The sequence below is a fragment of the Ipomoea nil genome, unplaced genomic scaffold (genome assembly GCF_001879475.1).
Source record: "Ipomoea nil cultivar Tokyo-kokei standard unplaced genomic scaffold, Asagao_1.1 scaffold0482, whole genome shotgun sequence".
In the NCBI taxonomy this organism is placed as follows: Eukaryota; Viridiplantae; Streptophyta; class Magnoliopsida; order Solanales; family Convolvulaceae; genus Ipomoea; species Ipomoea nil.
Genome location: NW_017616910.1, coordinates 4854442 through 4866344, shown reverse-complemented (window position 1 = coordinate 4866344; position 11903 = coordinate 4854442). Strand labels below are relative to the sequence as shown.

The following is an 11903-nucleotide window of genomic DNA, read 5'->3' as shown; positions in this document are numbered from 1 at the left end:
TCACTACCGACGGTTACTACTTAGCCACCAAGTCTCGCCATCTCGCCTCACAGGAGTCACAGCAACGCTGGTCTAAACAAGATTAGAAGAATAAGACATAAAAAGACAGAAAAGCCCTTCTAATTCACGGTCAACAAACGACTTCATTGACGGAGGATCAAAACTGTCCAACGACCAATAACAGTGTCTACTAAGTGGCAATTTTTATTATGGAGGATGAAAAGTGTCAATGCCTCAATAAGTCTAGGACCAAAAATGGCATTAACTCCGGAATACAATACAAGAATATTTAATTATGGTTATATTATTATTGTGCCTCACGACCATTATATACTAACAGTACTTGAAAAGAAACTAATAATAATAATAATATCTAATCTAAGAATCTAATAAGTGTGAATGAAGGTTGGTACCCTTCATTTATGTCCGTTTTTCTGTTATCTTTTTTGATACATTAAGCTATAAATGTTGTACTATATAATTTTTTGGACAACAATGCCCCTACTGTTATAACTTCTGTTATCTATTTCCATTGTTGTTACCATGTACTTGCATTCACCATATATTTTCTTACATTCTTTAATTTTTTTTTGAAAAGGACATTCTTTAATTGTTTTAATTGTAATAATATATATATATATATATATATATATATATATATATATATATATATATATATGTAGATATTATATTAGAATATGTAATAAGTAAATTATTAATCATACCATAATTATTAATATACTTTTTAATATATAATATGAATTCTCTACAACTATAAATTTTATGAATTTTTTATAAAAAATTATAAAATTTTATTTTTAAAAAAAATTATAACCATAATTTTAACATTGAATATTAATGTTGGGCACTTAGTTTTGCGCATCGCGCATAGAAAAGACTAGTAATAATAATATAAGTGGTAATAATAATATCTAAAAGTAATTAAGTGTTAATAATAATAGTAAGAATATTAACGTTAGAGTTGTAACATAGAATAAATTGTAATAATTAATAACTATAGTCTAGGATTAAATTTGGAATTGTCAGGAAAGATAAACGACCTCTGGTGAAATTAACTCTTAAATAATTATATATCAATTTAAATATTCTTAATATATTACAACAATTCTATTCCGTGCATCGCACGGGTGAAAATACTAGTGTTATAATTATAAAAGAATACACACACATAAATAGGCAATTCTAATGATATTAAAAAATATATAAATTTAACTAAGAAATACTCCGTAGTTAATAATAATTCAATTATTAATACACACGCGCGCGCGCGCACACACACACACACACACACACACACACACATATATATATATATATATATATATATATAACAAAAAAGAAGGGTCTGGACTCTGGAAGCTTTACGTAATTGCGTTTATTTCTAGGCCGTTCTAATCTATCTATATATATATATATATGTGTGTGTGCGCGGCACACGCGCGCGCTTATATATATATATATATATATATATATATATATATATATATATATATATATATAGAAATATATTTTAAAAAATTATAGAGATTAATTAATAGATAGTGTTTATATTAGAGATTTTTATATAATATATAGTTCGTATTACTTCAATTTTTTTTAAAAAAAATTCTATTTGATTGTGTTGGAACTTGGAAGAGAATGAACCACTATTTGTTCATGGACAGTTATATGTTGCCTATTTATTCATAGACAGTTATATGTTGTAGCATCCAGAATAAGTAATATAGACGATCTCAAGATATTAATTTGTGACGAAACACAAAATAATTGTACTTCTACTACTAATGTAATTTAGAAGGTGATTTTTAATAATTTGTAATTTAGTTTTTTTGGCGTTTTTGCTAATAATATTTCCCTTTTTTTTTTTACACAACAACACTTTATTTTTATTAAAATTGTATTTATTCCGTGCATCACACGGGACAATATATAGTGATATTAAAAATATAAATTTAAATAAAAATTGAATAAATATAAGTACTACAATAACGAATGACTATTAAAAGTAAATTAGACTTTTAAATTGAAAATCCAATAATTTAATATCAATAAGCTACTCAAAGTAACTTTTTTTCCTAACTTATTAACATCAATAAACTAAGTCAAAATGTGTCTACGAAACACTCATACTAACTGTTTTACAAAACAGTTAAAGTTGATCAAACAAATAGGCTTTGACTGATAAACCATTTTCCAATCACCCCTAACAGAGAAACTTGATTACAGTCCAATAGCAATGTAGTGCAGGTCATTCGAGTACACAGTGAAAGAAACCATGAAATAATTCCACCAGCTTGAATGTTACAGACTTCATTTAAAAAAAAAAAAAAAAAAAAAAAAAAAAAAAAACTAACATCGGCTACGCCACAGGGCAGTGGACACACGATACTCCGGCAGCAAGTCAGCATTGCCGTATTCAGGCAGGAGTCGTGAACCGGAATGGTACTTGGGCGAACGATATGCAGGGCTGTATTCACCCGAGAAACGTTCTGGAGGAGTCATTCGGTAATCAGGATCGCGGTATGATGAGCATTCACGGTATGAAGAATAGTGATCATAGCTTCTGTGGTTCCTAATCTCATCATCATCATCATCCCACCTCGGGTTGAAATCGAAGGGGTGAAGGTCATCGCGGTCCATCACTCCATCCCGTCTGTAAGAAGTGTGGCTCTCTGGTACAGCTTCTTGTCTATAATAATGGAGTTGGTCTAGCAACAGGTCCTGCTCATAAGCCTCCCACGGTTCTTCCACCCGGTCATGTCTAAAAGAATCATCACGGGCTTTTGCCGATGGGCGCCTTCTGTAAGTATCGGTTTCTGGGTTCCTCTCATGGGCATATGAGTGAGCAGTAGCTGGAAACCGACGCATTTGAGCCTCTCGAAATGCAACCCCATCCCTTTCGTAGCCATAAGGATGCCCACGATATCGTGGCTCCTCCACTGCAGCTCGCCTCTTGTTATAGCCAACCCCATGCTCCCCAATCCTATCTTTCTGCACTGCCTTGCCTGAAGATCTTCGACTAGCAGCTCTGAAAATCTTACACAAGTCCTGGACCTGCAGAGAAATTATATAAACAAGAGTTTCTTAACAATAGATGCACACAATTCTAAAGGAGTTGTACAAAATAATTCCAGGAACCTGTTCAGACGTCAATTTGCAACCAAACTTTGTCTGGGTGTAATAATTCTTTTGAATCGCCTTTCTAAAATTTTCCTCAGCCAAGGGCTTGCAACGATCCAGGACCTTAAACCGTACCTGACAGAACATGAGACACAAGATTAGATATAACCAGTGTTGCAAAAATCGGCGCCTAGGCACTCTAGGCGGTCCCCAAGCACCTAGAGGGCGCCTAGCGATTTTTTCAACATTGGATATAACACTGTTCACTGTTCAGGTATACTTTAAGTTCATTCAGTTTAAATAAAATCCTCCCATTATCACATCCTTACAGTTCGCACGCATGAGCTTAAAGCTAAGAGTATTAAGGGTTAAAGAAGGGAAATTCGACTAACCTGAGATGGGAACTGAGAGTTAAAAGCATTGGGTTCGATGTTATACCCACCAGGTCCAGCAGCTTTATAGATCCCATACATTAGTTTCAAATCAACGTCATATAAAAACAGTACCATTCCTTTATGCACATTTCCCACTAGTTCTCTCCTGTTTTCTGGCAATCCTAGAACCTTATAGCGGTAGCAGTCCCTCTTTGTCTCCGAGTTGCACATGAAGATCATCCCCATCTCAGCTTTCCTCGAGGACTTTATCCTATGGAACGTACCAGGCACACCTTTGCCTTGTAAGGCTGCCTTCTTTGAGGCCACTTTCTTTGTTTCCTGCTTAGCTATCCCTTTAGAAGTCAATTCGTTTCGGCCCACCTTACCTTCACCAATGGAGGCGTTTTCCTTTGAGAGCTTCTTCCTCTCACCTTCAGAGCCCACTTTTGTCATCTTCATTAGTCTGTTTGTGCCTCTTAACTTAATAAGCTTCTGCTTTGAAGTTTCCGCTACTTTCTCTTTATTCTTTTCCTTCACCGTTATTGTGCCCTATCACATCCTCTCCCATACTTGAATAGACGACACAAAGAAACAAAACATGACTTATTCATTTACTTACACATAACACATCTCGATATATAATACATTAAAGCTCAAAAGCCTACATGAAACAAGAAGTCAAATGGTAGAAGAAACACGCTCTTCATTAGGCATAGCCAATAACACTTGACATTGCAGCGGGTGCAAAAAAAGTAAAGCAGAGAACAAGCAAATAACAATAAGGCATGATTTATCCATCGAGGATCAAACAAGTTAAGCATAAAATCCCATAGAAAATCCGAGACCATTACGGGAAGAGGCAACAGAGTGTCTAGGAGAGACCATTGTGGGAAGAAGCAACATAGAGTGTCTGGGAGAGACACTATACTCTATACATATCATCCATTAATGTGAATTTTCTAATCATCAAGACTTCTTACCCAAAAATACAAAATCACAGGAGGCTTATTAGCTTTTATCTTCCTGTTTTATTGTTTTCCCACAGTTCCAAAAGATTAGCAATACCAACAAAACGCATTCCAAAAGAAAAGCATTGCTTAGAGCTAACCCCAGCCAAGTTGGTCAAACTGTTAGATTTGGTAACAACAAAATTACAAATTTGACGGCCCGTGGGAGTGGCATATTGGCCCGCAACTCACAAGGCGGGGTTTACCCGGTCTACAAATATGTAGTGGTTGCGGGTCAAACTTAAAAGTTGCAGCTTGTGAATCGGAATTGCAATTTGCAAAGACAAACACACTAATAAAGCTGGGAAACACCATACATAAAACTGGTCAGGAAGCTGAAATCCATAAGAAATTTTCTCAATCAGCTCCACTAAAACCTTCTTAGCTATCAAAATTAAAGCTGGAAACTTGACAGCAGAATCAAAGAATTAATGGAAATACTTCTAATAAATAAATGTAAGGAGATCCACAAAGCGGTAAGCCGACGAGATTGGAAGATTACCCACTTCTCAGAAATCAACTCTCAGAAAAACAATGCTTAAAAATTAATTAATTTGTAGAGAAGGAAGAAACCTTACCAGTTACCAGTGCTGCTGTGAAGAATCCGATTCAAGAATTGTTGAGTTGATTATTGTCCGACGACTTCTGTAAGTAAACTCTAGTCTTCGTCTCTTAAATTATTCTTCACCAATAGAAGTGTCCCTAATTCCTAAATCAAAGGGCAATGCTCATCGCAGTTGTCCGGAAAAAAAAAAAAAGGTTTACACAGATAAACGGTTACTGATTGGTTCAAATGTTGCTCACAAAATAATACTCCGTATAACTTTAAAAATTGATTATTAAGTTAATTGTCGGATTAATTAGGTTTCTCCATGTATCTTTAATTCCGAATAATTATGTTTTTTTTTTAAATAATTTTATTTTCATAGTTGGTTTATGAAATAAAATTTATGGTTTCAAAAAAAAAAATGAAATAAAATTTATGGCTTGTTTGGTTCATGAAATAGGTTGAGAATGGAATACCATTTTTTAGGATAGACATATTTCATTGTCTGTTTTAACATTTTATTTATAGAATTATCATTCTTGGGAATGAGTTATTCTATTTGCATGGGAATAGTCATTCCTATAGGTCCCCTATTATTAACTATTTCCAAGCACTCGGAAATAGCTTTTGTATTAACTATTATTATTATTATTATTATTATTATTATTATTATTATTATTATTATGCATGCATACACACATATCTTTGTTTATATTTGAATTGTCCTTGATTAATAACTCTTTTAAATAATAATAATAATACATACATACATACATACATACATACATACATACATACATACATACATACATACATACATACATACATACATACATACATACATACATACATACATACATACATACATACATATATATATATATATATATATATATATATATATATATATATATATATATATAGGAATAAGGGTCAAATAGGCCATCGAACTGCACACAATAATGCAATGAGGTCACCGAACCTAAAAAAAACTACAATTAGCTCCCTAAACTAACCATTTTCTTGCAATTTGTCTATTTTGTAAGTTTTCTTACCCCAAGTAGGTCACCTTTAATTTAAAATATTTTTAAAAATATTTATTATTTAAATAATTATTTTAAATTTTTTTAAAAAAAAATTAAAGATACAGATCGTCTCCGGCCATGGATTCGTCTCCATGGCCGGAGATGTCTTCGCGTCGTGTCCGGCCATGGAGACGAAGATAACTTCTTCGTCTCCGGCCGGCCAAAGACGAAGATGTCTCCGGCCATGAAGACGATCTGCATCTTTCTTTTTTAAAAAAAAAAAAAATTAAATAATTAACGAGTATCTGCATCAACATTGTAAGTGTAAAATAATTTACACAATATTGGATATTTTATTTTTAGTCTCATTAGCTTTAAATTAAATTAGTGTTCTTAGAATTATTTCTGTTTTGGACCATGTGGTTACAAAATAAGTGGATGACATGCATTGGTGAATAAAGACTACGGATGAAGCATTCAAAGAAATAAGGTGTGTGGCTGTGGCTTATTCGAACAATGGAAAGCAAGAAAAAGGGCTACGTTTGAGGATCAAAAAAGGAGCTCATGATATGCTATAAAAAGGTGATGTTCGAAAGAAGACACTGCCAACTTGATTATTACAAATTGCGAGAGCTATCCTGATTTACTAAGCTATTCATTTTAATGTGATTTATTATTTAAGTCTTAAGAATATTTAATCTGTACTATATGATCAGTACGTGGTACTGCTGAAGCATCTTGTGAAGATTGTTTGGGTTTTGGTGTGTTAGTCCTGGATAGGTGTTAGAAAGAGTGGTAGTGGTAAAGGCTGGAGGCCGTCTTCATTTACCTCTTGTAATACTCCTTTTGGTGAACATCTATAGTGGATTGGGCAGACGTGGGTTGCCCCGCAGACGTAGGAGAAGGAGCTCCGAACTGCGTAACAATTTCTTTGTGTTTTTGATTTACTTTATGCTTTCTGCTGTTATTATTTACACTTGCTTAAACGAGTCTAATTAATTAATGAAACTGGTGCATAACTTAATTAACGAGTAAAAACACATTGCTTTTATTTTTCAAGTATCACGGAGCAATTTCAATTGGTATCAGAGCCTGTAGACTTAATCTATTAGTCTATCGATCTGGCGAATCCGTGCATCTTGTATGAAAGTCACAGCCATCCAAGAGCCATCCAATTGAGATCTCTACCCCCCCCCCCCAGGTTTCGAATGAAAGTCACAGCCATCCAAGAGCATGATGGCTGGGAAAATAAAACTGTTACTCAGCTAATGGGAAATCCCAAAACATATGAAATGGAGATTTTAACTGATCATACGAAAAAACAAAAAAAAAATGTTGCTTTTGCTGCTGAAGAAAATAATGTTGTATCCGATTCAGATGAAACTAGTGATGATACAGTTGCGTTCTTAATTAAACAGTTTTCCAAAATTTTGAAACAGGTATCCAAAAACACACACAACAGGAATTCACAAAAGGGAGCAACGTCGTTCAAAACTGCGCCTAGGACAGGGGTGTCAAACTTCAAACAGTCTGTCACACGTCCAGGACAGTCCAAAGAAAAGTCCAACAACAAAGGAATCAAGTGTTATGAGTGCGAGGGCTTTGGACATGTACAAGCTGAGTGTGCCACCTATCTTCGACACAAAAAATCTATGTCAGCTATTACCTGGAGTGATGACGAGCCTGACGTTGAACCAACTGGATCGGATGTCGAAGAAATCTCGGGTAATTTTGTTGCATTTACGGCATGAGTTACTGGTAGTTCAGAACCCGTTGAAGACTCAGAAGGTGGTGAATATGTCTCTGCAGAAGATGTGGAACTAAATACTTTATCTTTTGAAGCTGAGTTTAACAAATTGTACCCCAAATGGGAAACATTAAGAAAAATGAACTGCAAACTAGCTAGTGAAATAGAGATTGTAACCAATGCAAATAAAGTATATCAAAATCAAGTAGCTGATAGGAATGTATTGCTTAAAGAAGCAACTAATCGAGAGGATAAACTACAAAACGAAGTACAAACTGGAAATGTAATACTTAAGGAGGCAACTGACCGAGAAGCAAAACTTCAGCAAGAAGTATAGATTTTGAAACAGGAGCTCAGCACCTACAAACGACAAATACAAATGATGGATACCACTTCAACACTTGATAAGATTCTTGATTCCGGCAGAAAGACTTTTGCAAAATTTGGTTTGGGCTTCACTGGCAGTAACTCCAAAGATAAGACTGTGTTTGTCAAAGCATCTGGACCTGATCCAGAAGACATCCCTGAATCCAGCATTATGATACACTCCTATGGTAAAGTAAGCTTAAATAAGATATGCTATAAACTATATAATCCTGTTTGCCACTATTGCAGGTTACGCGGACATACCTGACCTGAATGCTACTATTTCTACAAGGATCAAAGAATTGAGAAGTTCAGGCAGAAGAACATACAACCGTTCACAAAACAAATCTGGGTTAAAAAGACTGATTATATATCGTTTGTTTCATTTCATACTAAAAGTGCAGGAAGAGAAGAGAAATGGTATTTTGACAGCGAGTGTTCCCGTCACATGACAGGAAATGTCAAATTCCTGAACAACATAAATACCAGTAAATGTGAAGTTACTTTTGGTGACGGTGTCAAAGGACAGGTGACTGGCGTAGGCACTCTAAATGTAGCCGGTTTGCCGAAACTGGACAAAGTGCTACTTGTCCGTGGACTTCACGCAAATCTTATCAGCATAAGTCAATTGTGCGACCAAAACTGGAACGTATGCTTCACTAAAAATAGCTGCAGTGTGATGGACAAAACAAATCAGCGTGTCATGGAAGGTAAACGATCGACTGATAATTGCTATATTCTGACAAATAATGTGCTATGTTGCAGGTCCAGCATGAATGAAGCTGAACTATGGCATAAAAAATTGGGTCATCTCAGTTATAGACTTCTCGATAAACTTCTAAAAGTAGAAGGTGTTCGTGGGTTACCGAAGATGAAAGTCAAGTCAACTATCTGTGGTGCATGCCAAGCTGGGAAACAAATCAAATCATCTCATCTAGCTCAACACACTATAAACACAAGCCGATGCCTAGAATTGGTTCACATGGATCTCGTTGGTCCAACTCAGACAGACAGTTTCGGAGGTAAGAAATATATACTGGTATGTGTTGATGACTTTTCTCATTTTTCTTGGGTTATGTTTCTCAGGGAAAAATCCGAAGCGCTTGAAGCATTCAAGACACTGGGATTAAAACTTCAAAAGGAAAGAAATGAATCCATCAGCAAAATCCGAAGCGATCACGACAGAGAATTCGAAAACAAGCTGTTCGATAATTTTTGTAATCAATCAGGGATTACACATGAGTATTCAGCCCCAAAAACTCCACAACAAAACGGAGTTGTGGAAAGGAAAAATCGCACCATTCAGGAAATGGCAAGAGTGTTACTCAACGCCAAAGGATTACCACAAAAGTTCTGGGCTGAAGCTGTAAACACCGCGTGTCACATCATCAACAGAGTTTATCTACGCCCAGGCACAACACAAACTCCGTACGAACTATGGAAAGGTAAGAAGCCAAACATTACTTATTTTCACATTTTCGGCTCACGTTGTTTTATTTTGAAGGATAGGAATCCTATTTCCAAATTTGAACCAAAAAGCGACGAAGGAATTTTCCTTGGATATTTCACCAACAGCAGAGCATATCGAGTATATAATAAAGTGACCAAAACCATCATGGAGTCCACAAATGTCGTCATTGATGATCAACCCAGTGAGATTACTGAAGTTATCCAATCTGACCCAACGACAGAACCTGAAACTGACCGTCCTAAAACCCTGACGCTAGTACTCCAGAACCAGACCATGAGTCACCTACCTCATCACCCATATACAATCAACCTGATTCTGAACCTGAGACAGAATCAGAACATGATCATGATGATATTGATATTCCAACTCGTATCCAGAAAAATCATCCGATTCAAAACGTGATTGGAGATCCCAGTTCAGGTGTGAAAACTAGAGGTAAACCAAAACGCGACTACCTTGAACTAGCTGGATACTCTTGCTATACATCGCAGATTGAACCAAAGAATATCAAAGAAGCCTTAACCGATGAACACTGGATCAAGGCCATGCAAGAAAAATTGGGACAATTCAAAAGAAACAAGGTATGGACTCTAATGAATAACGTAAATGTAGTAGGTACCAAGTGGATTTTTCGAAACAAAACTGACGCAGCCGGCAATATCGCTCGAAATAAAGCAAGACTGGTAGCTCAAGGGTATTCCCAAATAAAGCAAGACTGATAATGAAGAATGTTATTCTTGTTATTTTCAAACTGCTTGGCTGAATGAAAATTGCACAAAAACAAAATCTAATAAAGGCAAAATTGATAGACAATTTAGTTATAATGTCCTCGCAAGTGCACGAGTCAATTGTAGTTGTAGCGTGCTTTTAGCAAGGGTCGATCCCTCAGAGAATTGATACGGTGCAATTTAATAACAATAAAATAATAAACTTGATAATTTAAAGAATTTAGGATTAAATGCAAAAGATAATCAATAAAACTCAAAAATCTAAACAATAAAATTAAACCAAAAAGTAAAATAACAAATAAATTAAACTAAAGGACAATCAACGTGGATTAAACTAAATGGAAACCGAGTGAAAATAAGACAAGAAAGATAATAGACTATCCAGGAACACGAAACGAAACAACATAGAATAAAAGCTAGGAACATTAATTAATTATGACTACTACTTTCGCAAACTACTTTAACTTGCCATTAAAATTAAAATCAAGACATCAATAATTCAAGTATGTACCAAAAATCATTATGCTCAAGAAATAACAGTAGTCTCAAAGCATTAAATATTGCAAATAATCTCAAGTATGCGTAGCAACAGATTACAAATATCAAAGGGATGAGGTAGGAGAATAAAGAAAGGAAAAGAATGCTTATGCCACTATTGAGAAATAATTTGCTGCCCAATAGAATCGAAGCCACCGACTGGAGAAGAAGCTGCGAGCCCAGAACTTGCCGCCGGAAGAGAATTTCAGCTCGCCAGAATTCGACCGGAATTGCTCCGGTGAATTTTTTTGACCATCCACTTGATGCCTTCTGTCCTTCATTTATAATGCTCACGGTTTAAACTTCTCATCAGATTTCAGCGCTCAGCGATCGGAACTCCTCACAAAATTATCAACAATTTCTTTCGATGCGGAACAGACGCGAGACCAATTCAACTCCTTCTCAGTGCTTTGTTTGGAGCTTCTGCTAATAAATCCCCTGCCTTGATCTAATTGCGACGGAGTCCTCGTAATATGCTAATCATATTAAAACTCCAATTCTACGGAAAATGGATTTTTCAACAATCAACATGCACTGCAAAACTAATTCTCACATTTTAAAGCCTTAATCAATTAGAACCCAAATTAATTTATTAATTCTACAACTGACTAAACTATTATTATTATTACTATTATTTTATTATTATAAGTAATTAATATAAGTAATACTATTACTACTTATAATATAAATATTAGATAAAAAGCGTAAATATTCAAAAGAAAAGTATTATTAAATTATAACAATTATTCGATCAATAAAACATTAAAAAAACATTACTAAATTATAACAATTATTACATTAAACGTTATAAAATAAAGTACAAAAATTGTACTTATCAATATCAAAGAAGCCTTAACCGATGAACACTGGATCAAGGCCATGCAAGAAGAATTGGGACAATTCAAAAGAAACAAGGTATGGACTCTAATGAATAACGTAAATGTAGTAGGTACCAAGTGG

General features: G+C 34.9%; 1 protein-coding gene across 2 annotated transcripts; it reads right to left on the bottom strand.

Moving 5' to 3' along the window:
- Positions 1 to 2361: 2361 nt before the first annotated feature.
- Positions 2362 to 5233, bottom strand: LOC109173821. Of its 2 annotated transcripts, none has more exons than XM_019323135.1 (4): positions 5101 to 5233; positions 3534 to 4176; positions 3160 to 3276; positions 2362 to 3075 (listed from the first exon to the last, which is right to left on the bottom strand). In XM_019323135.1, the coding sequence occupies exons 2-4, from the start codon at positions 3972 to 3974 to the stop codon at positions 2371 to 2373; spliced, it is 1263 nt and encodes a 420-aa protein (XP_019178680.1). In that variant the 5' UTR covers positions 3975 to 4176; positions 5101 to 5233; the 3' UTR covers positions 2362 to 2370. The 2 variants fall into 2 exon arrangements, with proteins under 2 accessions (XP_019178680.1, XP_019178679.1); XM_019323134.1 differs by having other exon boundaries at positions 3534 to 4084; positions 5101 to 5232.
- Between the last annotated feature and the right edge of the window lie 6670 nt (positions 5234 to 11903).

What these genes read in the sequence shown, in the direction of transcription:
- LOC109173821 (XM_019323135.1), bottom strand. Translation starts at nt 3,974, where the DNA reads ATGAAGATGACAAAAGTGGGCTCTGAAGGTGAGAGGAAGAAGCTCTCA. An exon ending in ACTCTCAGTTCCCATCTCAG is followed by an intron (nt 3,277 to 3,533) that starts GTTAGTCGAATT and finishes ATGTTCTGTCAG; the next exon opens with GTACGGTTTAAGGTCCTGGA. An exon ending in GCAAATTGACGTCTGAACAG is followed by an intron (nt 3,076 to 3,159) that starts GTTCCTGGAATT and finishes ATTTCTCTGCAG; the next exon opens with GTCCAGGACTTGTGTAAGAT.